The 21,763-nt window shown below is 50.6% G+C and overlaps 1 protein-coding gene and 1 long non-coding RNA gene across 3 annotated transcripts; both read right to left on the bottom strand.

Moving 5' to 3' along the window:
- Positions 1-601: 601 nt before the first annotated feature.
- On the bottom strand, positions 602-16,536 carry LOC132663916 (uncharacterized). The gene is made up of 3 exons (XR_009603319.3): positions 16,446-16,536; positions 14,238-14,304; positions 602-696 (listed from the first exon to the last, which is right to left on the bottom strand). It is a non-coding gene; the product is annotated as an uncharacterized LOC132663916 (long non-coding RNA).
- Positions 16,537-19,041: 2,505 nt separating this feature from the next.
- On the bottom strand, positions 19,042-21,207 carry LOC132663658 (forkhead box protein D4-like 1). Of its 2 annotated transcripts, XM_060610127.3 has the most exons (2): positions 19,895-21,207; positions 19,042-19,811 (listed from the first exon to the last, which is right to left on the bottom strand). In XM_060610127.3, the coding sequence occupies exons 1-2, from the start codon at positions 20,980-20,982 to the stop codon at positions 19,595-19,597; spliced, it is 1,305 nt and encodes a 434-aa protein (XP_060466110.1). In that variant the 5' UTR covers positions 20,983-21,207; the 3' UTR covers positions 19,042-19,594. The 2 variants fall into 2 exon arrangements, with proteins under 2 accessions (XP_060466110.1, XP_060466109.1); XM_060610126.3 differs by having other exon boundaries at positions 19,042-21,207.
- Positions 21,208-21,763: the final 556 nt, after the last annotated feature.

Raw genomic sequence — 21,763 nt, 5'->3', positions numbered from 1 at the left:
ATTTTTTTAGATTTCTTTCAGCTTTAACATCCTTTGATTCAAACCTAAGCAAGGCCCTTTGGCCACATGGAGATACACGTCACTGCAAATCAACCAGTCGGATGCCCCAGAAAATCATACCGCTGGGAGTCAAGGAGACCAGCTCACTCCCTAGCACAGGGCTTCTGGGGCAGAGGCAGCCAACTAGCCAACCTGCTTTAATTCTACCAAACAGTTTTCACCAAAAACGAATCCACTGAGAGCTTTTTCAGAGTCCTCCAAAGGCTGCTAGAGTTGATCCTTGGAGTAAGCTGGGTGTGGTGGTTCCCCTCAAACCCCATCTCCCTGAAGCTTGGACTCCACTCACATACACACCAGCCTCAAGACTTAAAACCAGCGTGGCCTGGCTTTGAGCCTTGAACTCACTCCATACCTGCTGGCCACGCACAGGAGTCGCTGAGGTGCTCGATGTGGTTATGGTATCTGGATCCTGAACTCTGTGGCCTCACTCTCCTCAGGCATCTGTCCTTGATCTATCCCTGACCTCATTCTCTGTGTCCTGTTCAAGCCCCATTGACTCTATGTGATGTGGACACTTCACTTTCCTAACAAGGTGCACTCACCTCTCAGAACATACCATGTTTTGGCCACTCCAGCCCAGTCCAAACATTCCCGAAGTCAGCAACACAATCCCATGAAGGCCTGTGACTGGAATTTCTGATGAGAGAGAGAGAGAGAGAGAGAGAGAAATACACAAATATCCACATACAGAGCAGGACCGAGAGACTCCTAAGTCCTATGGAGAAATGTGGGAGACCGAACACAACTCTTTGTGTCTATTTGGTTCCAAAACTGTGAAGGGGATTTTTAATGACATAAGCCCATAAGGAAAAAGAAAACCGGAGAAGAATTGTCACCAGAAGAGAGACCCCAACAAATTTCAAAGAGATTCCGGTGACCTGTTCCCAAAGTCACCCCAAATAAATACACAATGGGAGTGGAAACGGTGTGGGTGCTATGCAAACACAGCTCCAAGACCACTCCCCAAACCCACAACCCCCCAACCCTCCAACCCCCTCCCCTCCAAGCCTCCACCCTCCAACGCCATACCCTCCGACACTGTCGCCCCAACCCCCCAACTCTCCAACCCCCCCAACCCCCCAACCCTCCAACCCCCTACCCTCCAACCCCCTCCTCTCCAACCCTCTAACCCTCCAATCCCCTACCCTCCAACCCTCCACCCTCCAACCCCCTACCCTCCAACACCCTCCCCCCAAGCCCCCAACTCTCCAACCCCCTCCCCTCCAACCCCCAACTCTCCAACCCCCCAACCCTCCAACCCTCTACCCTCCAACCCCCCAACCTTTATACCAAATCACCACCCACAGCCCCCGTCCTTTCTGTCCAAAGTCTGAAGTCACCACTGGGGTCTCCACTACTGAGTCCTGCTCCTTATTATTCTGCCCCAAGTAGGCACGTGAGCCTCCTCCTTCCCTCCTCTGAAAATCACTCTCACGCCCACTCTGAAGAATGCCCATTCTTTCATTCATATATTTTTTTGCCCCTGGACCTTGTTAGAGGCTATCCCTCAATATAAGTGCAGGGCATAATAGTTAACACTTTTTCCTGTGAAGGGTTTTCTAGAGTTGTATCTGAAATAACCACATCAGGGATATGCCTTCTGAGGCTAAAACAGCATAGACTAGGGTTAGGGAAGCTGGAAGCCTGGAAAAACTATCACCCAGTGAACATCATGGCTCAGTACGTGGCTGCTGTCAGAGGGCCCAAAATGCTCCTGGAGGTGCTGAGTAAACAGGAAGCCATAAACATTCTGCTCAGAAATGCAAACATGAGTACTTCTATTTTGGCGGGAAAATCTTGACTCCAAATTGTGCTCAACTGCCTCAAGTTTATGCTGCGTGACGTAATAAAAAGAGTTTTGAATTTTTGGATGGGGCTTTGAAGCCCAAGTCTGTGAATTACAACCTGTGTGATCTTGCTCAGCCTTCCTAAACCACCATTTCCTGGGCTGCAAAACATAGACGCTAATATCAGTCTCATGCGTTAATGTCAAGAACCAAAAGATACCATCACAAGAAAAAAAAAAAAAAAAAGACGTGCCTACGCATGGCTGTGGATATCAACGGGACAATTGCGGGGATCGTTTCACAACATATACAAATATCGAATCATTACACTGTGCCCCTGAAACGAGCACGATGTTATGTCAATTGCACCTGCATTTAAGAATCTTTTAAAAAGTTAACAATAGAAAATACATATTGGTTTTAGAAAAACAAATTTCCACATTGAATAGCAAGGTTAAAAAAAAAAAAACCACTTTCTCTTACTTTATGTAGGCTTCCACATGAATTGTCACACTGATAATGGATGAAAACTGGAGTTAAAAAAAAAAAGAATTTTGAATATTATACATAAAGTGCTCAGTTCCATGCACGGTACATAGTAGCCCCTAAGTGATGACAGCCATTGTTTTTACTCTCTTGTGGGAAGTCAGTTTCGAGAGCACCTCCAGCAAGGTCAAGATTTTTAAAAAATAGCTTAAAATCTTCTCATACACTTGAATACATTTTTGATTCAATTGAGGTCCCTACGGTTCCAGGTGGCATCATGGAGAAAAGGCAAAAAGTTATAAGACCAGGAGTTACTGCCTGGTCATCACCTGCCCTATCAAAACAGAGAGTCTCTGATTTCTAAGGAGATTGATACCACCCAGGATGAGTTCTGTGCAAAATGATTTCCAATCCTGGTGGCACATAAAAAATCCAAACAATCAATTTAGAATTGCCTGAAATGGAACCAGGCATCAGAGTATTTACTTTGAGACAGAGAGAGATAAAGAGTGCATGTGCATGGGGGAGGGGCAGAGAGACAGGGAGAGAGACGATCCCAAGCAGGTCCCACGCTATCAGCGTAGAGCCCGACACAGGGCTCCAACCCATGAACTGTGGGATCATGACCTGAGCCGAAACCAGGAGTCAGATGCTTACCCGACTGGGTCACCCAGGAGCCCCAGCACTAGAGGATTTTGAAGTGCTCTCCAGTGAGTCTAGTGTGCAGCCAGGATGAAAAACCACCAAGCTTTAAAAAAACCAACCAGGGGTGCCTGGGTGGCTCAGTCGGTTAAGCGGCCGACTTCGGCTCAGGTCATGATCTCACGGTCCGTGAGTTCGAGCCCCGCATCGGGCTCTGTGCTGACAGCTCAGAGCCTGGAGCCTGTTTCAGATTCTGTGTCTCCCTCTCTCTGACCCTCCCCTGTTCATGCTCGGTCTCTCTCTGTCTCAAAAATAAATAAACATTAAAAAAAAATTTTTAAAAACCAACCAACCAAACAAACCAACAATGACCTATTGGATGGAGGATAAGAACCTACTCCTTTAAATATTTGAAATTTCCTCCAAATCGCCTGAGCCTCAGGGTTGTTGCTACTAAATCACTTTCTGAAAAGTGGCCACAACCTGAAAGCAACAAAGTCATCCTTCAGCAGGTGAGTGGAAAACTTCAATACCTCCAGGTGATGGAATAGGATTCAACCAGTACAGAGAAAGGAGCTGTCAAGCCAGGAAAAGACAAGGAAGCACTTTCAATGCATATGACTAAGAGAAAGACGCCCGTCCGTCCCATCTGAAAAGACTACTGCACCGTATGCTGGAAAAGGCAAAACTGTGGAAACAATGAAAAGATCAGAGGTCCCCAGGGGTTGGGGGAGGGAGGGATGAGTAGGGCAGAGCACAGAGGACTGTCAGGGCAGTGAAACTGTTCTCTATGATACTATAAAGTGGATACGTATCATCACATATTTGCCGAAACCCAAAGAATATATAACACCGAGAGTGGACCCCGCTCTAAACTAGGGACTTTGGGTGATACAATAACGATAACCGGTGGAGGTTCACCAGTGTAACAGATGTCCCATGCTAGTGGGGGTGTTGATAGTGGAGAAGGCTATGCATGTGCGGGGGGCAGAGGGTATATGAGAAATAGCTGTACTTTCCACTTAAGTTTGCTGTGACCCTAAAACAGCTTGAAAAAAATAAAGTCTATTTAAAAAAAAGAAAGAGAAAGAAAGAAAGAGAAAGAAAGAAAGGGAAAGAAAGAAAAAAGAAAGAGAAAGAAAAGGAGGAAAGAGGAAAGAAAAGGAGAAGAAAAAGGAAAGAAAAAAAGAAAGAAAGAAGGAAAGAAAAAGAAAGAAGGAGAAAGAAAGAAAGAAAAATAAGGGAGAAAGAAGGAAAGAAGAAAGAAAGAAAAAAGAAAGAAGGAAAAAAGAAAGGAAGTCAGTGTAATGTAAAAGCCTTTAGGCCAAAGTCGCAAAGACAGAGCTCCCAGGAAGCACCAGGATGTGCCAAACATAGTCACCCCGGATTACCTGACTATGCGAGGCCAAAAAGGAGACAATCCCAAGCCTAAAAAAGAGGTGGGTCTTCAGTTGAAGAAGGAGATCAACTGAAGCTCCAAACGGGAGCTGGAACAGAAGCAAACAGAAAATCTGGAAGGAGAGCAGAGGCCAATCTGACAGCAGGACAGGAAGACATAAGATGTGGAGGAAGGGAGCCACCCCCTTGGGCCCAGCGCCCCGGGCCCAGCGCCTGCAGCCACAGCTTCCGGTGACCCACAGCCCGGGCACTCCGTGGAGGGCTTGCTGCCCACTGGCACACCCAGCAGACGGCAACACCAGGAAGTTTAGTTTTAACTGCCTGGACTTCGTGGGGGTTGTCTTTCCGATGGGCCCAGAATAAAAATGCACTTCCTTACTTCCTCTGGAAGGAGGCATGGGCGTGTGACTTGATGGGGCCCATAAAACGTGCATTAAAGTCACACATTTCTCGCCGCCTGGGTTGCTGACTCAGGATGCCTCGTGTGAGAGCAAAAATCAAACCCTTTTGGGTGAAACTCTGCGGCAAAACTGATGCCTGCTGACCGATATGCTACAGCTGTGAGCCTGCGAACAGAGAACTTGATCTCAGGGTTTCTCAACCACGGTACCAGTGACACTCGGGGTTGCATGATGCTGTGCAGTGAGGGCTGTCCCTTGCATCGCAGAGGGGCGTCCCTGGCCTCTACTCTCTGGGTGTTAACAGCACCCCTTCCCTGGTTGTGATCCGATGCATAGAGACAGAAAGCACAATGGTGGTTGCCAGGGGCTGGAGAGGAGGAAGGCATGTGGAGTCATTTTTGAAAAGGGACCAGATGAAAAGGTTCTGGAGAAGGTTCTGGAGATGGACGGTGGTGACGGCTGCGTAACAGGGTCCATGTGCCTAATGCCACGAACGATACACGGAAAAAGGGTCAACATGCTAAACTTTATGTGGATTTTGCCACGATTTTTAAAAACAGGAGGGGAAAAAAAAATGTCCTTAGGCATTGCCAAATGTCCCCTGGGGGACGAAATTGCCCCCAGTGGGGGACCATCGTTCTCGGCGTAGAGAGCTCCTGGAAATCCGTGTGTCAAAACGCAGGGCTCAGCTGCTCTACACCAATCAAGGGTTAGGGTTTCCAGTCTCCTACAGTGGCTTTCATCTCAGATTTTTGGCCAGGATCCCCACAACGATGAAACAGTTTGATGCAGAAAAGGCTCCTTCCTAGGAACCCCAAACTGATGTGGCAGAAATAAGCTCTGAGAAGATTCTTACACTGTTCTCAGCTTTTCCCTCCGTGGGATGGACAGAATACACTAGAGATTTCATTTGGAATTATTACTCCTCCCACCTCCTGGCTCCTTGGCCTCTGAGATTAAGGGGCGGAGGGGAGTTGGAGCAGAAGAGAGGCGGGAGGGGCTTCCCAGCACATCTGTGAGTCTGCATGTGACGGGTGGCTGTGATTTTCACTTCCGGCATTCGTCCTCGGGACTCTGGCCCAGGCTTGCAGCCCAAGGCTGCTGAACACGGCTCTCCCGGAAGCCAAGTCCCTGCTGACCTGGAAGGAGCAGGTGGCTTCTTCCACCCGCCTCCACCAGCCCTACCCGACCTGGGGTATCTCAGAGAAGCCCCTTCACATCTCAGCACTGGGGCTTGGTGCTTACCTCTGCCCTTTGCCATAACGACTCCCCAGGATTGCCGCATCTAGGACCATTATGACCCGGAAAGTCACAACAGCTCTGGGTGAAGGCCCATCAGGGCCTGGCACCCTTGAGGGCCGGGCTCCCCGCTCTGGTCTCCTCGCCCATTCCCCCATTCTCCTGATGGATGCTGGAACTGCTCCCCCAAACCCGTGTGACAGGCACGAACAGACTCCCCGTCGCCTCTTCTGGGCTCCCGTGGCCAGAATCCTGAACTAATCCTCTCCCAACAAAGGAGGACTCACCTCACAAGCTGTCGTTTCAGCTGCTCACTTCAACATGTGCTCTTGATTCGCTTAACTGAGCACCTCCAACAGGCACGGACAAGCTGCCTTGTCACGCTTCATCCTGCCCAGCTTTGTGTCCCCTCCCCCCTGGAACCTGTCCCCACCCCCCCACCCCGACCCTCCACCTGGGCTCCAGCCCCCTGGGGCTCGCACCATCAATTAATTACTTGCTCTCAGACGGAAACCTTAACCACTCCATCCCTAGGACTCCATTTATTGGCAGAGTAACATGTTCAAGACAACCCCCGTTTGGAGGGAAAAAATCTCTTTATTCCTGTCTCTCTCTCCAGTCCTGATCGATATCTCTCTCTCTCTCTCTCTCTCTCTCTCTCTCTCTCTCTCTCTCTCGGACACTTAAGCGACTGAGCCACCCAGGAGCCCCAAGGGGAGAGCTTTCTTATGCCAATTTGAGATAAGCAATTTCCAGCTTCAAATGCTTTAGAAGCTTCCGGTTGCCCACAGGACTGTCTTTAGCACAGCTTGGCTTAGAATAATAAAGCTTCTTAGCATCTGGCTTTCAGGAGTTTCGAGTGAAGGGACTCTGGATTCAGTTCCAAGATCTACCATATACTTGCTGTGTGGCCCTGGGTGAGGTACTTACCCTCTCTGTATCTCAGATTAGACTCTTCCTCTGTAAAATGGGGATAATAATAGTACCTCTGCTCACTGGGTTGCTGTAAAGATAAAATGTTTAAAGCGCCCAGAACTGCATCCAGCATGGTGTAAGTGAGCACTAAATACTCAACTCTATTTCTGTAAGTGCTGCCTTCTACCCCCCCTTTCCTCTCGGCCCTGCATGTGGCCAATGAGAATGACCCTCTAATCACACATGAGTTCCTTTGGTTCTTGGCCTCAACACATAGAACACTGTTTCCCTCCGACCTCTTATCCCTAGTACCCAGTGAGCAGACTTCAAGACCCCTCTCCTGGGGCGGCTGGGTGGCTCAGTCCGTTAAGCGTGCGACTCTTGGTTCCGGCTCAGGTCATGATCTCACAGCTCGGGCGTTCAAGCCCCCACATCGGGCTCTGTGCTGACAGCGCGGAGCCTGCTTGGGATTCTCTGTCTCCCTCACTCTCTGCCCCTCCCTGCTCATGCTCTCTCTCTCTCTCTCTCTCTCTCTCTCTCTCTCTCTCCCAAAATAAACATTAAAAAAATTAATTTCCTCCAGAAGCTGCCCTAACCACTACTGGAGTTAGACGTTCCCTCCACTGGGCCTTCATCAGTGCCTCGTGCTCTCTCAGAGCACGGATCACAGCAGATCGTACAAACTGCTTCCTCCCTCTTTGTCAATTGCTTCAGGCAGGACTCAGCCTAATTGATCTTGGTAATGCCAGCACCTGGCACAGAGCGGGCTCAGTAAAGGCTGTGGAATTAAGTGATGATGCATAGCGACATAGAGTAGAGGTGGGGTACCAATCTGTCCCAGGCTGCCTGGGACAGTCTCGTTTGGACCATGATCCTGACGTAATTATTAACAGCACCCCCTCTCCCTCCCCAAACTGTCTCCCTACACACAGTGAATGGTAAGGTAACTCTACGTGTGACAGCTGCAATTCTACTCCTCACACCGGATTCCCCTTTGCTTAACATAGGCTACTTCAACAGAATCGGATTCCCCTTTGCTTAACATAGGCTACTTCAACAGAATCGGATTCCCCTTTGCTTAACATAGGCTACTTCAACAGAATCGAGGATAGAACCTGAAAAGAATGGAATTTCTAAACAATCCATGTAAATGTCCCAGAGGGAAGGTAAATGAGATTTAAAGGGAAAGTAACTTAAAATAAAATTACATGCTTTTGGTGTACAAGGGCTTGGGTAAAGCCCTCTACCTCTACCTCTCGCCAAAAGGGAGCAAAAGAGACCAAAATTACCCCTCCACCTACCCACCTGAAACAACTGGAAAACTAGACAACATCTATGAAGCAACAGTCTCCCAGACGCTAGAACCAAGCGACAAAGGACAGTGATCCCCCAGAGGCGGGAAACAAATAGGGGAGCCCTCCCACTGTCCTCGCTTACTGTCTCACGGCAGTTTCCTGGCCGCAACACAGGGAGCTGGCGGAGACATCACACAGAGGTCTCCCCGTATTGAGAAGACAGAGCTGGGAGTCCAGGAAGGCTAAGGTGGCTAGACCGTGCACAGCAGAGGTAGTGGGGAGGGGAGCACGGCACAGAGTGGCCGGAATACTCATCCCCTCCAGGATCCTGCAGAGTACTGATGAGAGCATGCGTGTGGGAAGACGGCCTGAGCCTGGGCAAAGAACCACGCAGGATTAAAGGGAAAGCGCAGGGTGTTCACAGGGGGTCAGGAATAGTGCCTGTTGCGGTCAGCCAGAGTGGAAAGCCTCCATTCATGAGGCTGAGGGCAGAGTACTCAAATAGATTCTGCCTTGGGGTTGGGGACAAAACAGTCCTAGATCAAGTGCTTTTCTTAGCGCCCAATAAAGCAAGAGATGAAGATCAAACCCTTTCCAAGCAGCTTAACAGTGTGACAGAACGAACCTCAGCAATAGTTACAGACATACACAACTATCAAGCACCCAACTGTGGGGAAATAGGTTCTACTTACATAAATGGGTTAGAAAAAAGATTAGGGCGGAAAGCTGCCACCATGGGGCGCAAGCACCCAAGGTTAGCTAGCAAGGTATTATAATGGGATCACGAGAACTTGTTATATCACCTGCAGGAAATTACTTTCCATTCGACACCGATATACGATTGTACTCAGATCACAAATTCCACTTGCCCCCCAGACCCTTTGCTTCTTACACACACAAGTTAGTGGTTACTGTCTGATTGCCTTCTCCATGTTTATGTGTGTAAGATCTTGTTTTTTGCACACTCAACACATATGTAAGATCTTGAGCGCTCGATAAATGCGGATATGAAACCCCTGTTCAAGGCTCTTGTCTCCTCCCGGACATTGGCCTCTCTCATATTCAATCCTACATCTGCTCTCTTGCTGGACAAGAGAGAACTCCAGACTCATAGTCTGTGACACCCAACAAAGTTCAATTCGCAATGCCTGTCACCCAGTCAGAAATTATCAGGGACGTGAAGAGGCAAGAAAATCTGACACATAGTGAGGATAAAAATTTTAAAAAAATCCAGAAAAATCCAGAAATGACCTAAACTACAGAGTTAGTCTCCAAGTACATTTGAACAGTTATACAACTATATTCCATATGTTCCAGAACCTAAAGACTAAATATTGTAACTGGAGACATGGAAGATCTAGAAAAAGACCCAACTGCACCTTCTAGAAATGAACATTATAATGTATGAAGTGAAAAGCACCCGGGATGGGATTAACAGCAGATCACACATTGCAGGATGAAAGATAAGAAAAAATTTTAAATCAGCCAAAATGAAACACAGAGGGAAAAACATACTGAAATAAAATTAAGAGTATCAGTGAGCCATGGGACAACTTTAAGCAATCTAATATCTTTGTATTTGGAATCCCTGGAGGGAAGAGGCACAGAAAAAAATTCAGAAATACGGTTAAGATTTTCCCATATGTTCAGGTAAGACTGACACAGAAGACAGTGAACTAGTCAGATGCTTGCATTTAAACCTGTAAAACACCATGACAGTGACAGCTAAAATGCAGAGCGTTGCAGGAGGGGTGATACTGGGGATTTCAAATCAAATACCACATGTGGTTTTCTTCCTTGGACAGGACTGTCTGGTCTATTTCAGGATGTTCCTCAATCCTAAATATCACCCCTCAAAAATGTCAGTAATGCCTCCCAATCATTGTGCCCAAAAAACAAAATATCACTCCCTGAGTGAGGTTGCATTTCTTTGATAACTATTGGTCTAGAATAGACCAGGGGCAGCAAACGATGGCCTGCCCATGGGCTGCATTTGCATGTCCTGTGAGCTAAGAATGGCCTCCCATATTGAAAGGTTGTGAAGGGGAGGAGAAGAAAGAGGGAGGGAAAAAGAAAAGGAAAAGTGGCAGATGACATATGGCCCACGATGCCTAAAACAAGATTTGATGACCCCTGGTCTAGGTTCCAGAGGAAAAAGGATTCCATATGGTCCATTTCCATAAGGAGTTTATGAGGTTTTCGGGTGATAGTGGGGTGTGTGGGGTCTGGAGCCAAGGGCCAAGAAAGAATTCTTGAAGATGTAATTGGTGCAAAAAGGTGACTTTATTGAAGCATGGGGACAGGACCGGTGGGCAGGAAGAGCTGCCCCGGGACCATGAGGAGAGAATGCTTTCATACTATGGGGCTGGCCTGGGAGGAGGAAAAGTCCAGGGGAAGTTTCCAGTGAGATTTTCATCCGCCAAAGAAGACTCCCAGGATACTGGAGGCCTAGCTATTGTCAAGCTAAGGTAAAGGTTCTTCCCTCCAGCAAAGCATTAAAAAGACAGTAAGGAGTTCCTGGAGAACGTTTTACTCTGCCAGCCTTAAGTATTTGTCAATGGGCTGCAGGTTAGAAGGAAATTGAGTTCTATCTGCTGTTTCCTTCTGCCTTTGTTCCCCACATCACTAGGGAGGGGTGATGGAGACTTAGGTCCTGCAGGACTGTGATCTCAGTCAGTTTAACCATTTGTTTACCCCTTTCCTTTGTTCTTGGGCAGCCAGGAGTGCCCGAGGAATATCACACAAATCCCCCGGAGCGGGGGAGGTGTTGTTTGCAGCCTGTCAGCCTGCCTGATGCTCCCTTATCAGGGAGTGTATCTGTGTGTATCTGTTAGGATTCAGAGAAGCAGAACCCCTGTGAAGAAAGGACTTCTTACAGGGACCAGACTTTATGCAATTATGAGAGCGGGTGAAGGAGTCCAGAGCAGGTGGTGGTGGCTGGAAGTTACCGCAGCTTGACGGAGCCATCGGACAGGAAGAAAGGCTGCACACGAAGTGGGGGAAAGGCAAGTACACACTGGAACCCACCAGAACCAACTGGAACTCATGAGGACAAACTAGAACCCGTGGGTCGCCCCACCTCCGATGGCAGCGATGGCAGCGACCTGACGCCCTCTGCAGGGCTGCACTACGTGCCCTCATGCCTCCTACGTGTTCTCATAACACCTTAGGTTTACCCACAGTGCCCCGGTCACGCGGTCGTGTCCTTGCCCGCTCCCTTGTCTGTGGCCTCGGCTGCACTGGGAGGCCTGGAGGCGGGGCTTCGCCCGTCGTCCTCATCACGGTATCCCTTGCTCCCAGCAAAAGACTTACACGCCGAGTAACTGCTCAATCAGTATTTTCTGGACGCATGAGGGAAATATAAACCTGCATATCGAGTGAAAACGAAGCTGGGAGGCCACGAAGCACGTGACTGATTCAACAGAAGCCTGCTCCTCTTACTCCACAGGCACGAATTCTAATTTGAGGGGTTCTGTGGTTACCTCCTGTTACTATGCCGGCCTCAAGGGGTAGACAAGGGCAACGCTCTATGTAAAGAGGGAGAGCTCGCCCAAAGGGTGTCCCTGACCACGTCTGTCCTTGGGAAGTGATGGCACACATGGCCTGCTCCTCACACCAGAAGGCTGAACCCCAGTGGCAGGAGCCCTGCATTGGGGCACCTCTTGGCAGGAAAGAAACAGGTACACCACCCATGCATGGCAGGCAATAAAGGATGCCCACCATGTGAAGACTATCACGACACAGGAAAGAAAATGCCAGGCAAAATTCCACCAATACTCAGGGGCACATCGTAGTTATTATCATCACCCAGTAACAGCTGACCTTTCTAGAGCATTTATGCACCAAGCACTGTACCAAGCACTATATATGCATTATTTCAGGTAACCCTCACAATGAAATCTACAATTGCCACCACTGGAGAGACGGGAAATTGAGGCTTTGAGTGGTTAAGTTGCTTGCCCAAGATCACAGAGCGGGTAAGGGGCAGAACCAACATCCATTTCATCCAAGGACCCCAGTCCTCCCAGACATCTATCCTCAACTAGTCCTTGAGAAAACAGGAGTCTAGGGTGTTTTGGTGTTGTTTTTTTTTTTTTAATTTTTGTCTTTTTTTTTAAACAAACAAAAGCTGTTTCCTTGCAGGAGTTATTTAAACGGTTTTAGTAGCCATTGGAAATCTATTACAGCATTACAGTTCCAAAGCTATTAAATGCAAAGTACATATACAGATACAATATATTATATCATATTAAGTGCTGCATGCAATGAATCTGGAAATTGAAGCAAACAAAAAATACTCAACAGCATTATATAAAACACCAACTGCTTACCAAGCAGGTAACAAATGGTTAGGAAACGCGACCTACTAATTAAGGTATTCAAACATACAGATCTATCTAGCCTTACCTAAAATCTCTTATCTATTCTAAATGAATAATAATTTTCAAACAATGTCGGTAATTTGAATACTTAGCTCCACCTAAGCTCAAATCAGAGTCCAATATATGAACACCCTTTCAAAAATAAACATTTTTTAAAAATTATAGCAAAAAACAGGGGGTGCCTGGGTGGCTCAGTCGGTTAAAGCATCTGACTTTGACTCAGGTCATGATCTCGCCCTTCCCAAGTTAGAGCCTGGTGTCGGGCTCTGTGCTGACAGCTCAGAGCTTGGAGCCTGCTTTGGATTCTGTGTCTCCCTCTCTCTCTGCCAAACCTTCGCTCGTGCTCTGTCTCTGTCTCTCTCAAAAATAAACATTAGGGGCGCCTGGGTGGCGCAGTCGGTTAAGCGTCCGACTTCAGCCAGGTCACGATCTCGCGGTCCGTGAGTTCGAGCCCCGCGTCAGGCTCTGGGCTGATGGCTCGGAGCCTGGAGCCTGTTTCCGATTCTGTGTCTCCCTCTCTCTCTGCCCCTCCCCCGTTCATGCTCTGTCTCTCTCTGTCCCAAAAATAAATAAAAAATGTTGAAAAAAAAATTAAAAAAAAAAAAAAAATAAAAAAAAAAATAAACATTAAAAAATTTATGCCGATCCACGAACACCCTTTTACACACTTACCAATATTATAGATACAATTGATTTAAGTTAATTTCACATGTATTTTTGACAATGTTCTGGGAGTTGTTTGAGCTATAAAGATGGATAAGACCTGGTCTGTACCTTCACAGGGGTTCCAGAGAGTGCATAAAGCAGAAACCTCTGCAAATAACTGCAGAATGAGACAAATGAGATCATAAAAGTTCAAAATGCAAGGGAAGAATAGAAATGGAAATTTTATTTAGTGTGTGTACTTATTGAAGTAATAGGAACCCCCCAAAAAGATGGTTACTTTCCATTTTTATTAAACTTATTTATTCATTTTTTTCCTGTCCAATCTAATATCTTTGACATCCCAAGTCCCTTTAATTGAGAACTCTCCCAAAGTGAATTTTCTTCTCATGAGCACGGAACCTACGCTCTATTATATATCTATCCTGGCCCTCACTGAATGTTATCCCCTTTTCATTCTAAAATACAAAGTAATACAGAACATAAAATTTTGATGCATAAAATGCCTTTGGAATCTGAAGGCATAAAGAACTCCATTCGTGCCAAAAGAAGACCGGCTTCAAATTTTGGACTGAAATTTTAGATTTAGAAATATTTGGTTGGTAATTTTGTATCTCTCTAAGGACATGGAAAATGTACTTTTTAAAAAGATTTTCTTTTTAAGTACTTAATCTCCTACATCCAACATGGGGCTCGAACTCTATGGCCCCGCGATCAAGAGTCACATGCTTCCCCCGACTGAGCTAGCTAAGGCAACCGCAGAAAATAATCTCTTTTTTTTTAATAACTGTAGATTTAGGAAAATTTCCCATAAGCTTTCCCAGACCCATGCTTCCCCTAATAAAAATGTATTCTCTCAACAGCTGACTGTTCAAGGCGTCTTGACTGCTCCCTGCCCCTCTACAAATACTATTATCTGCTAACATTCGAAAGTCTAAATAAATAAGGACATGCTGGAGAAGACCTTACCAGAAAGATGTTGCCAGTAACCACAAGACCCTGAAGGTCCAGTTCTTCAAGACAAATTGTCTGGTTTCTGCAACAACAAGAATGTAGTACAATGAGGAAAAACCTCACTGACTCAGGAGATGGTATCGACCACCAGGCAGAGCCCGCGTTTGTATCCTAATTTGTATCATTGTTTGGCCCCTATTTAGCGTGCAACCAACCAAGTTTTGAGACAATTCAGATGTTGATGCTATTAGTGAGTCACTCAGGTGTGCGAATGGGATTGTGGGTACACGGAGGGGATTCCTATCTTCTAGAGAAATGTTCAAAAATATTTATGGGTGAAATGATGGGATATTTGGGTTTTGATTCAAAATAACCCAGTAGGAAGAGGACTGTGACAGGGTTAAAGGTGAAATAAGGTTGGCCTGGCGGAGGGGTACACGGAGGATAATTATACTAATCTCTCTAACTTTGTGTACATTAGGAAGCTTCCATTGTATATATCTCAAAAAGATGTAAAATTTAAGGGAAAAATAGACACTGCTTAAAATATGGCACAATGTCTCTTATACAAGAGACTATTGACATTAATAGTCATGTTAATTTTAAGAACTATTGGTCATAAATATGTCTATAAATATGGACATGGCTATACATAGAAAATAACGGTAACTGAAGCAAAGGAAATGTTTTAAATTTAACTTAATCTCATTGTTCTGTTGCCTGTATTTGGGAATAGAAACCATTTCGCTAGCTGAATCAACCACAACTATCCCCAAACGTTCTTAATTAATGATTTCAATAAATATATTCCTGCAGTGTAAGAAATGAAGTTTATACCCAGGTATTTCTCTTACAAGCATCCATTCTGACATACAAACCTTGATTGTGTGAAAGTAGTTGGGCAACAGGGAACTGGCCTTGAACTGAATTTCAAACTGGATTCTCTTGTCTATTTGCGGGGTTGGGGCAGGAGGGTGGGCAAATGTTGGTATTATTAGCTATCACCTATGTAAGTCCTTTGAACCAAGCGGTGTATATGGAATCAATGAATACTTAAAGCACATTCAAATAATTTCAGTTCTGATATGAAAAAAACAGCCATTAAGCCTAAACGACTTTTTGTCGAAATTACAGGTAGGTGGGCATTTGCAGAGTAAGATCACAGTTCGGATTGGAATCAGATATTCACGTGGGGAGGCAGTTCTGAACATTCTAATTTTTTTTTTTTTTGACATTTATTTATTTTTGAGAGACAGAGAGAGCCAGAACATGAACAGGGGAGGGGCCGAGACATGGAGAGACCCAGAGTCTGAAGCAGGCTCCAGGCTCTGAGCTGTCAGCACAGAGCCCAACGCGGGGCTTGAACTCATGAACCGTGAGATCATGACCTGTGCGGAAGCTCAACCGACTGAGCCACCCAGGCGCCCCATGAATATTCTTTCTAAATGCTGGGGGTGGGGAGGAGGGGAGGGGATGAGAGCTGAGTCCCCTCGCGCTTCCATCTTTTCTCGTAGTTTCTGCTGTTTTTCTAGCCTTTCTGCCCTGACTGCTTCTAAGTCGAACGAAAGGAGCAGAGGCCTCTGGTTCAGGCAGACTGGAGATGAAAGACAGTCACTAGCTACATTCCCATGAATATTTGGAAACACTGTGGACACCCCAAGTATGCAGGGCCAGGGCGCGGAGAACGTCATCGCCGCCGACGTGCCTTGTCGCACCCGTGCAGGCGGGGCGTGCTGGCCACCAACGGACACACGTAGGCTCGCCGCGTTCAGCCACCGCAGTCCCCGGGTCGCCAGTCCGCGGGTCCTTCTCCGCAGGGGCCCCCACCTTCACTCCCAGGCCAGTGGGCCCGGACCTTCTGACCTGAGGGTGAACTGAGGGCTGGTCCTGCCCCGGCCCAGCCTCCCCACCCGTCCCTAGCCTGTCCCCAGGCAGGTGCCGCCCAGCATCCTGGCCACATCACGACCCTTTCGCGCGCAGATCCAGTGCGGGGCGCAGGGCGCGAACTGGAGCGCAGAGTCAAGATTCCCGAGAGCAAACGGAGGCTGGCGGGGCAGCGAGGGGCCGCGAAGCTTCTGCCTCCACCTCCGAGGGCGGGCGGCAGGGAGGGGGCGGCGGCTGCGGGCCCGCAGGCGGACTGGGGGGTCGCAGTACCGCCGGCATCTACGTCCAGGGGTACCTGAGTTCTTGGGGTTCACCAGGGGAAGGAAGACGAAAACCCACCTGGGAAGGAAAAACCCACTCTCGTGACTCCCCCGCCTCCTCGCTGGCGGTCTGGGGTCGAGTCTGGTAGTTCTGCGTGGCCCTGGGCGTGGCCAAGTGCCCTCTAGGCCGTGACCTTCCCACCGCCCCGCCCACGGGTTACGCAGAGAAGCCCCGAGCGCCGCTGGGGAACCGATGGCGCCAGCTTGGGGGCTGCCGGGCCCTGGGGGCAGAAATGCGTTTGGTGGCACGCCAAGCCTGGGGCAAGGAGCCGAGAGGGAGGGTTTGGGCACCCAATCCTTTTAGGCCCGGGTCTCCGCGACCCGAGGCCCAGGCAGGAGAAGGTCGCCGGTGCCCACACGGTTAGTGGTTCAAAAACCAAATAGGGCCCGGTACCACCTCCTAAGGGTCTTGGGGCGAGTTTCCCAATTTCACCAACTTGCAAACTTCTTGCCTGTGTAACGGGGACTCGAGCGTGTCTTCGGCACTGGGTGCTGGGAGGGTTAAAGGGGAACCCAGTGCCCGGCAGGCAGGGAACGGGGGACAAGGGTTAGCCGCCATCCTTACTGTTAGTTATTAGTGTTATTATCAGCCGGTGGGACCCGAGGGAGAGTCGCTTTCCCCGGCTTACCTCCAGCCCTCGCCCCAGCCTCTCCGCACCTCCCAGGCCCGCCGGCGGCTCAGGAAGCCTCAAGAAGTCAGCCCGGCCTCAAGAAGACGAGCCCGAAGGTCGAAGGCGACCCCACAACTCCGAAGCGCTGTGCCTTGCGCGCCACGCATGGGTTCCCAACAGACCCGCGCAGTGGCCTTGACAGCAGCGGGGGCCGGGGAGGCGCCCGGACGCCCCTGCTCAGACCCACCAAGCCGCGCCGCCTGCAGTGAGGGCTCGTCCTCACCACGGGGGCTGGGGTGCCGGGCGGGTCACCCCGCGGGCCCCCACGGAAGGCCCCACCTGTGCGCGCGGACCCCTAGCGCCACGTTCGACTGGAGATCAACGTTTAATTCACTCTCCCACCGAATAGACGGTTTTCTTGAAAATTCATCCTTCGATACGGTTTCATTAGGTAAAAAGTATAAAAAGCAGGAGAGTGGGGGCCGGCTTCAGCCAGGTTGTGACCGGTGCTCGTGACCGTGCTGGTCTGGGGCGCAGGGAAGGAAGACACCGGCGTCGGCGTCGAGTGTCGCCTCTGGGCTCGGTGGCGGCTCCACCTGTCGCTCCCACGAAGTTTGTTGACTGAATAAAAGAACGCACGTAGGCCTGGAAATGTGTTCGCACAAAGGGCAAGAGGGAGTTGGCACGGGAAGGGGAGAGTTCTTGGTGTGACAGAGGCTCCCTTTATTACGGCTTGTTGCCAAACACAGGTAATCCCAGACCTGCAGAACGCGCTAAACGGATCTTAAAGCTGGGGTGCGGAGGGTGAGACAGGACCCGGCAAAACCCTGAGAAGGGAAGGTGGCGGGGGAGAAGGGGCTTTTGGTCGCGCATCGGGGCCACAGAAGGGAACTGCTGGTGCCCGAGGAGCGACCGGGCGAAGGTTGCGCTGCGCGTGCAGGGCCGAGGGAGAACGGAAGCCCGCGTCTAGGCGGCTCCCAGGGGCTGGGCTTGGGAACCTTCCAGAACGTCTCCAGAACCGTACTACTGCAAGCCCGGAGGAGGTGAGGATCGCGCGCAGGACTTGCAAGGAGGTTCTGAAAGATGGGGAGGAGATGAGAAGCTGGGGTAAAAGTGGACCAATTGGACAGCCGTAAAAATGTGAGCCTAGATCTGCCCTCCCTCCCGGAACCAGAAATTCACAGAGGGAACTGCGGAGTAGATGAAGGGGAACGACCTTCTCACACTTTCCAAGTGGCTTCTCCCACAGCAGCAGCAAGGAATGTGGTTCTTCTGAAACAGGAGCCCTGAGAGGCCGGGGAGTGCGGCGGGGTCTCTCGGAACTTGCTGGAACTTGCTGTCTCTGGGGCTATTTCCTGATGGGCGTCTTCCCCTTGTTTCCCACCCACCCGGTCGCCAGAAGCCTGAGGACAGTGAAACCTTTCTGGTGGCAAAGTTCTCGGAGAACTTCTTTTCGAAACAACTAAGTTCTTCCTGTACCAAAGAAAGGGGCCCATGCGCCCTTAGAAGGCATCCGTCTGGGGAGAAAAAAAATGTTTAATTGTAAATTGTCCAGGACACAAATGTTACCTTTGATCCTTCCTTTTTCCCTGGCCCTGCTTTGGAAAATTCTGACGCTTTTATAAAAATTGCCTTTTATTTTTTTCCTGGGAAATGTTGGCCACTACCTTCTAAATTGATCTCAAGTGGCGCCCCACTGTATTCAGGTGAAAAATCAACATCTTTTAAACATGAAAAACGAATGGAAAATGTACTTACATTTCCCTCCAATTCTTTTTCTTCTACAGATTTCATAAATTCTATATACCATATTTTAAAGCCTAGGACGTCAAATATTCGGAAGTTTTGCAGGCCATGTTGGAAAATTGTTTCTGATGCCTGTAATGAATACGAATTGTAAAACTAACTTGTTCCCTGGGAGGAAAGAACTAACTTTCAAAAGAAGTTCCATTTAGAAAGCGATTATTGAGAAGTAAATACGAAATAAGTAATATGGTGTGGTGACTTAGCATTTTATTTAGTTAGCATCTTTCCACATCAGACACACACATTAGAAGTCAATGCTTTAAAATTAAAAGTCTCTATTACACATCGATTTCAGGAAGACAGAAAGAACAAGTATTTTGCACTTGACCGGGGAATAATATTTGCAATTCCTAGGGAGTCAACGAGGGGAAACAGGTTGTGCATTGGGCATTTATTTTCTTTATTTTTTTCTTCTTTTTCTTTTTTTAAATGCCAGAACAAAGTGTCCCACTCACGTTCACAGTTACTCTGGAAATGGGTAATGGGAAAAACCCTGGAAGCCACGACTGGAGGCTGGAAAAGTGAGGGCGAGAGTGGACGCCATGGGAAGGTTACGCCCGGGTGGCCGCACAGTATCCAACTTTTCCTCTGTACGGAGTCGGCAGCGATCCGCACCGTGGTCCAGGTCGTGGTGGTTGCGACGCGGAGTTCGGACGCGCCCCCGTGGTCCCCGCCCCGCGGGGCGGCGTGCGCGAGGGCGGGCGGCGCGAAGGGCCGTCCCCCGGCTTGGCTCCAGGGGTGTCCGGCGGGGTCAGCGCCAGGACAGCGTGCGGATGCCGCTCAGAAGGCCGGCAAGACGCTCTCCCTGCCGGAAAGGCTGGCCACCGCTGTCGGCCTGGAGCCTCCCGCTCCGGGCGGACACCCCAGGCGCGCCGCGGACAGGTGCTGGCCCAGCAGAGCGCCCTCGCTGGGAGCGCGGCGGCTGGTACAGTCCTCCTGCTGCTGCCGATGCTGCTGCTGCTGCTGCTCTAACACGGTCCGGGCAGCGGACGCCGCAGCGGCAGCCGACACGTGCAGCAAAGGGGTGGCCGCCCGGTGATGCACCAGGCACGACGAGCGCTGCAGCAGGTGGCAGTAGCCCCACGGGGTCGGGGGCAGACTCTGCGCGGCCCTCGTCCCGCCTCCTCCTCGGACCCCTCGCATGATGCTCTCGATGCTGAAGGGGGCGCATCCGTCTCCCGGCCGCGCCGCCGACCCCTTGCCCTCCTCCCAAGGCTGGGAGCCCGGGGAGGGCCGCACGGCCGAGGGGGCGCCGGGGGTGGCCGGGTCCGCGCCTGGCGCCTTCCCGGGCGTCTCGGCGTAGGCCGGGGCCGACAGCAGCAGGTAGCGAAGGGGGTGCGGGTGCAGCAGCGCGCACGGGCGGCTCCCGGAGGCGGCGGCGGGGTAGGCCCCCGGCACTGGGGGCGGCGGGGCCGGGCTCCCGAGCAGCAGGCCCGGGTAGGGGCCGTGCAGGGCGGCGGGCGCGGCGGGCAGGGGGAAGGGGTGGTGCAGGTGGGCTCCCGGGGGCGGGCGGTGGCGCTTGAAGCGCTTCCTGCGCCGGAGGAAGCTGCCGTTGTCGAACATGTCCCGGGACGCGGGGTCCAGGCTCCAGTAGTTGCCCTTGCCCGGGTGGCCCGGCTCGCGCGGGATCTTGACGAAGCAGTCGTTGAGCGAGAGGTTGTGGCGGATGCTGTTCTGCCAGGCGGGGAACCTGCGGCGGTAGTAGGGGAAGCGGCCGCTGATGAAGGCGCAGATGCCGCTGAGCGTGAGGCGCTTGTGCGGGCTCTGCAGGATGGCCATGGTGATGAGCGCGATGTAGGAGTACGGGGGCTTCGCCGGCTGCGGGCCGTCCGCGGAGGCCGCCGCGGACCCGCTCGACGCCCCGAACTTGGGGCCCAACTTGGCGTCGGCCGGGGCGCCGCCGCCCTCGGGGAGCCCTCCGCCAAGCGCGCCCGCGCCGCGCCGCGCCTCCCGCGTCCCCGGCGGGGGCAGCTGCCCTGGCAACGGCTGGCTCTCCGCCGCCTCGCCTTCCTCGTCCTCCTCCCCCTCGCCCTCATCCTCCTCCTCTCCCAGGATGTCGATCTCGCCGTCCTCCCCGTCGGAGCCCCGGAGGCTGCGCCGCGGTGTGGAGCGAAGGCTTTCGGGTTTGGGCAAGTTCATGGGGGAGCAGGTCGTGCAAGACGCAGGGGTGGTGGCCGGCCGCTCGTCTGCCTCGAGGGGGTCCGGGCTGGAGGCCGGCGGGTTCGGAGTGTTCCAAAAAGCAGGAGGGCTTGCGGCTGGTTGCCCGTTTGGTGGTGGTCTTCTCTTCCGTTGGTTTCTCCTCGTTGCCAACACCGTCCAGCAAAGATGCACTTTGCCTTTTCTCCGAGCTTCTTCGAGTCCTTGAGTGGTCGACCGCCCCCCACCCTTTCCACCCCCTCCTCCCCTACCTCCCAGCGCTCCCCTGCTTGCTCCGGACGCAGTCCAATGATGAGGGTTCCCTGCGCGTTACCCGACAGGGCAAGAGCCTCCAGCCCCCTCCTTCTCCTGACACCCACCGGCCACCCAGGAAGATGCGCGGTGAAAGCGCATTGAAAACCGTGCAAATAGCAGAGGCAGGAAAATAGGACACCCAACAATCTGTGGCCATTTCGATATTCGGGCCTCTCCCCTGGAGGATAGAAGGGGGGGGGGGTGGCACTAAATGTCTACGGTGTTTGTAAGAAAAGCCTAACAGTATGTTTTCGGGGTTCACAACCGGTTATTCACCCATTTCCATTGGTGGAGTCTGTGCTCATCCCGAATGATGAGCTGAACCATTCTTAATTCTTAAGCATTTTTAACTATATCCACGAACTCCGGGGAATGCGAGGGAGGGTTGCACGGTCCCTTCTACTTCCTGCCTTAACTGCCCAACTGAGGTTTCCAGAAAAGGCTGAAATGTCTGGGCATTAAGTTGTGG

The sequence above is a fragment of the Panthera onca genome, chromosome D4 (genome assembly GCF_046562875.1).
Source record: "Panthera onca isolate mPanOnc1 chromosome D4, mPanOnc1 haplotype 2, whole genome shotgun sequence".
In the NCBI taxonomy this organism is placed as follows: domain Eukaryota; kingdom Metazoa; phylum Chordata; class Mammalia; order Carnivora; family Felidae; genus Panthera; species Panthera onca.
The sequence above is the reverse complement of the archived record's forward strand: the minus strand, read 5'-3'. Positions and strand labels throughout refer to the sequence as shown.